Below are 6,236 nucleotides of genomic sequence, written 5' to 3'. Positions count from 1 at the left end.
ACTATTTTATTTTTCAAAGGTGTTGCTTCAATTTAAAATTTGTAACAAATTCACAAAGTCAATGGGTGGTGTGAATAATTCAAGTAAAAGTTAAAACATAATCAGTTAGATATACTAATTATTCAATCCCATTTTATTTTTCTCATAAGATCACAATCATCTTGAATTAAAAGGTTGGTGTTTTATATTGAATTCCTTCTAAGAAAAGAATGATTAAAGTATAGTTATAGATGTTGTGATGTGGGCCTTATTTAAAAAATAAAATTGGAGTTTTTATTTTTTTCCAAAAAGATATTGGAAAAGTCGAAAATGCAAATTTAAATTTGGAGATATCCCAATTTGACCCCTCAACTATTTTAAACCACCTTTAACATTTACCATGCACTGGTATATTGGAATTAATTTGATTAAGAAAGTGCAGATGATGAAATTTCAGACAATATGTTGTTACATTGATTTAAGAAATCAAATCATTTGAAACATACTTTTCAAACTTAAATATTTAATAAAATAGAAATAAATAAAATGTTATTACTTGTAGCATGTAAAAAAAATAGTACAATTTAATATGTAACCCGCAAACACACTTAATCAAGCACAAAACTTGTCGTCGACGAACTCGAACCTAGTAACTTAAGATTTAATATACACCTCTTATTAACGTTAGGCTAGGCTAGAAGAGGGGATAGATGTAGAATTTATTATTCAACTCAAATAAGATATTTCATTATTATTATTATTATTTTGAATGAAGATGCATGCTAGCATAATCTCACCGTCACGTAATCTATTTTAATTTAAGGCGTTTTAAGTGGGAATGAAAAGAAAATGTGACTTTGATTTATTAGGAATCGTTCTTGCCACTTGATCTAACATAACTAAGTTATCTTTAATTTTATTTATATTTTATATAGAAGGATAAATTTTGTTTTAGAGGTCAAAATTCTTAATTTCATCTTAAATGATGACATTCTTACCAAACTTCTTAACAAATAAATTATTTTTTATTTTTTTAAATGTTTTATGTTAGGATCATTAAATAAAAAGCAATAAATTGAGTAAGTAAAACAAATAAAATAGAGCTTTCTTTGGGCCAAGCCAAGAGTAATGGACCATAGGTCATGGCCCTGAGTCATAGACGGGATTAGTGGCAGTTTGGTCACAAACTCAGGTTACTGGATGTAGGCACGGGTCTTAGTCTAGGGTCGGGGTATCGAACAAAATTTTTAATGATTTCTTTTTATTAATAAAAATTGAAAATTGAGAAATTATTAAATTTATTCTTTTCTTATGATAACGTTTAAAATTTAAATTGTTATCCATTATATTTCTAATGAAATGTACAAACTCTTTTCATGTAAATCTTTTCTCACTATCTTTACTCAAATTCAAATTATTAAGTGAAGTTCTATATCTTTTAAAATAAAAGATATATTAATTCAATGTTTAAAAAATATTTGATCTCTAAAGTTTAAGATAAAGTAATTACATTTCAAATTATAGAGATTCTAAATATGATAATATTATAATTAAATTGGTTCAATATAATAATATAATAAGACAAACACCAATAAACGCATAGTTCTTTAATATGAAATATTAAATAAATATGACAACTCATTTTTAATTAACTATTATCGTAAGTTTAAATGTGTATGAATATATTAATTGACCTTAAGCTAATAGTCATTTTTAATTAACTATTATAACAAGTTTAAATGTGTATGAATATATTAATTGACCTTAAGCTAATAGTCATTTTTAATTAACTATTATAACAAGTTTAAATGTGTACGAATATATTAATTGACCTTCACCTTAAGCTAATAGTCATACATACCAACATTCATGGACGTGCTAAGGGTATGAATGCAATTTATAGTGGTGAAAAATGAGTGCAGTACAAACTCGATAAATTAATACTCGATTATTTAATAAATTCTCTAAGATAATATTTTTGGCCGGTCCCGACTCGGAAATAGGGTGCTAAATTAATAATTCGTTAAAATTATAAGATAATACATTTTTGATAATTTCTTTAGACACCATATAAAATATCAATTAATAATTCCTTATATATAACATATTACATGAATGATTTATGAAGGTTTTTTAAAAAAATGACTCAATTGTCTTTTATTTTTTTGTTGAAATCAATTTCTCCTTGAATGTTGTCTCTAATTTTTCTTAGCATGGTAAGAACTTCTGGTGTTGTTTTCTCATAGCTCAACAAGAAATTGTTCAATGTGATTGCCACTTTAATTGCTTCGTTTCGCGAAAGTTTCTTTCAAATTGGGTTATTCATTTGATATACAGTACATGCATTGTATACAATAATTAAATGGAAGCTTAAAGGTGTTTATAAACTAAGTATTTTTACTATAAATTAATAAAATATTAATTAATATATAAATTAATAATTATTAATTTATCGATTAATTAATAATTCTTTTAATTAATAAATTTTGGTTGTCCAAGTCTATTATTTTATAGAGTTTCTACTATATTCCTATATTTTGAATGATCAAATAAAAGGGTAGTGATGGGACAGGTTAAAAATCATTCTCATTATCAATGTTTTGAATTTATTATAAAGTAATAACATTTTAAATTTTAAAGGTTCTAAATGTGATAAAATTATAATTAAATTGATTCAATATAATAAGACAAACGCAATAAACGCATGGTTCTTTAATATGAAATATTATATACACTTAATGAACATGATTAATCATATTCTATTAATAAATATGACAACTCATTTTCAATTAACTATTATAATAGGTTTAAATGTGTATGAATATATTAATTGATCTTATGTTAATACTATGTCAATATTTATGATTGTTTGATTCAAATAAGATAATATGAATATAAATATAAATATAAATGAAATTTATAGAGGTAGATGGTATGATAAATAGAAAGGTAGTGTTTGGTTATGACTATTTAATCATTAATATTTTTATTAATAATGTTTGAATTTATTATAAAAAAATTATTAATTGAAACTAATATTAAAATTTCAATCTTATTTTTTAATCTTTCAAATCTTATATAATCATATTGAATCAAACTCACTTAGGTTAAATATAAAATTTTACTTAAAAACACGTTATAACATGATATATTTTTTTAAATGTTTTTTAGTAAAATATAAATTTTATAAAATAAATTATTTTTTATATAAAACTATTATTTTCTAATTATTTTTTTCACAAAAATAAAAAATAAAAATAAAAACTTAAAATAAAAAGAATTGAACGATTCAAACTTTTTACAAAATTTATTAACATCATATATATGTAAAATTTTGTAAATATATACATATAAAATTTTGTTAATAATATATATATATATATATATATATTATATAATATATATTATAAATCACTTATTTTGTTAATAATCAACTGAAATATTTATATAATATTTTTATTTAAAATAAAATCTCATTTTATATATAATTTAAAATTATTAATCTTATTAAAATATCGAACTAAGTGATAATATAGAATACAATCTATCTTTTGAGATAATAATATTATATTAAAATCTTATGATAAAATTGATAATTTTAATTTATATATAAAATTAATAATTATAAAAATATTTCAATAGTTATTTTAAACTAAATATATTATAAAAAATATAAATAAATATTTATTAAAATTTTAAAAATTCCTTGTTTAAATTTTTTAAACATATTATACATATATATTAGAAAATATTAAAATAAAATCATAATTAAATTGTTTTATTATTTATTATTTTAAATTAAATTATTAAATTAAAATAGTAAATATATTATAAAGTATAACTAGCGAGTAAGGGATTTAGTAGTAAAAAATATTACCCTTTTAAAAATTTAGATATCTATTTATTTTATTAGTGGATTTTTATTCTGTTTTTTTTTATTTATTTCTAGATTAAGGATTAACCAGGAAATCAAAAATATCTAGAAGAGTATTCATGCTTGATAAAATAAAAATTAGATAACATAGAATCAGCCATAGGTGGGTTAATTATCAATTCACAAATGAAAAATAAAAAAAATTAATTATTTAAGAAAAAAAAAATTCTCTAAGTTTATACCTTAATTAATAAATTTAAAATCTTAGTCTAACTTTATAAATAAAATTGAACTTCATCGTCTTATGTTCTACTATCTACTATTATATAATAAAAAAAAAAGTAAATAATATATATATATATATATATATATATATATATATATATATATTTATATATTTAAAACATGCATCACATCTTGAAACAATATATTTAATTGGGTCTCATATTTAATTATGTGATGTTTATTAAGTAAGTTTTAAGATTGTATATATACCTCGTAACATGCATGTTATTAACATGCATGCATGTGAGACCCAAATTTAAATGCATATGAGACAGAACAGGTCTTTATTAATTTTGAAAGTTAGATCTAAGTTAGATCTGGAATAACTAAAATTTACCACATTATTCATCTATATATCACTCCTCTCTATTTTAGGCTATAAAATCTAGTGGAAACACTGAATATGAGAAGAAAAGGAGGTCCTTGACAAATTAATTAAAATCCAGTACTAGTGCATCGATCTATCTGAAGCTAGCTAGCTAGCCAGCCATGGAACAGTTGGTGTTGACGTCGGTGAGAAGACAGGAAGCAAAGCTTGTGGTTCCGGCTAAGCTGATCCCTCGTGTTCACTTGCAACTTTCAGACATCGACGACCAAGAAGGTCTTCGTGTTCAGATTCCCTTCATAAATTTCTATAGCGCCGGCTCCCACTTCATGCAGAGTGATAGAGTCGATCCAGTTAAGGTTATTCGTGAAGCCCTCTCCAAGGCATTGGTATTTTACTATCCATTAGCCGGTCGCCTAAGGGAAGGACCAGGGCGCAAACTTATCGTGGATTGCACCGGAGAACTAGGAATCTTGTTTGTTGAGGCCGATGCTGACGTTACGCTCAAGGAGTTAGGCGTTCCCCTTCAACCTCCGTTTCCTTACTTGGAACACCTTCTTCACGATGTTCCGGGCTCAGACGGTATACTTGGATGTCCATTGCTTTTAATTCAAGTCACGCGTTTCATGTGCGGCGGCTTCGTCGTGGCATGCCGCTTCAATCACACCATGTGCGACGGGATAGGACTGGCTCAATTCCTAACGGCTGTTGGAGAACTTGCACGAGGCCGTAGAAAACCTTCTGTACAGCCCGTATGGGAGAGAAATCTGTTGAACGCTAGAGATCCACCGCGTGTGACGTGCACTCATCGCGAATACGATGAGTTGGACGTCGACGGAGGAGCCCCACTTGAGGATTTAGTTCATCGTTCTTTCTTTTTTGGGTCCGCGGAACTAGAGGCATTGAGACAACAGCTCGGTCGACGTCGACATCGACGCTGTAAGTCATTCGACTTGATGACGGCCTGCATCTGGCGATGCCGCACCATCGCTCTCGGGTTGGAACCAAACGAGGATGTGCATGTTCTTTTTCCGGTCAATGCACGCAATAAGTATAAACCGTTCCTCCCAACCGGTTACTACGGAAACTCTATTGCGTTTCCGACTGCTATTACCACGGCGGGTATGCTATGCACACAGCCGTTGGATTACGCATTGAAGTTGGTAATGGAAGCTAAAGAGGATGTGACAGAGGAGTACATGAGGTCGATGACTGACCTCATGGTCCTGAGGGGACGACCTCCCTTCTTGGGGGCACGCTCCTTTTTCGTTTCAGACTTGAGGAGGATAGGATTTGGGGATGTCGACTTTGGTTGGGGGAAGGCTTGCTATGCTGGAATAGCGAGGTCCGGCTTTGGAGTCTTACATAGCCAAGTCATGAGGTTGTACAGCTATTATGCATCCGGTAAGAATGATAAAGACGAGGATGGATCTCTCTTCCTACTATCTCTTCCACCAACTGCCATGAAGGTATTTGAGGACCAACTGCAACTCCTACTAAATCATGGTTATCACATCCTATCAACTTTATAAACATAAAGTATATGGAATATATATATATATATATATATATATATAATCTTTCTAAATAAATAAATGGAATGAATACCCTCATTTCACATCTCAAATATATTTATATATATAATGTTTATTTTGAATTTGCTTTGATTTATATTGGATCGGTAATTTGAATAACTGAGATTAATTTGAATATATATGTGAGAATAAATGTATATTTAGGTCCGGTCGTGAGTTGACCCGCCCATAAACTTGA

General features: G+C 27.5%; 1 protein-coding gene across 1 annotated transcript; it reads left to right on the top strand.

The window, feature by feature from the left end:
* Window positions 1-4,627: 4,627 nt before the first annotated feature.
* LOC124922029 (benzyl alcohol O-benzoyltransferase-like) lies at window positions 4,628-5,995 on the top strand. The gene has a single exon (XM_047462755.1). It carries the CDS (start codon window positions 4,628-4,630, stop codon window positions 5,993-5,995), a length of 1,368 nt encoding a protein of 455 aa, XP_047318711.1.
* The last annotated feature ends 241 nt before the right edge of the window (window positions 5,996-6,236 follow it).

Source organism: Impatiens glandulifera, chromosome 1 (assembly GCF_907164915.1).
Source record: "Impatiens glandulifera chromosome 1, dImpGla2.1, whole genome shotgun sequence".
NCBI lineage: Eukaryota > Viridiplantae > Streptophyta > Magnoliopsida > Ericales > Balsaminaceae > Impatiens > Impatiens glandulifera.
The sequence above is the reverse complement of the archived record's forward strand: the minus strand, read 5'-3'. Positions and strand labels throughout refer to the sequence as shown.

What these genes read in the sequence shown, in the direction of transcription:
- LOC124922029 (XM_047462755.1), top strand. Translation starts at nt 4,628, where the DNA reads ATGGAACAGTTGGTGTTGACGTCGGTGAGAAGACAGGAAGCAAAGCTT.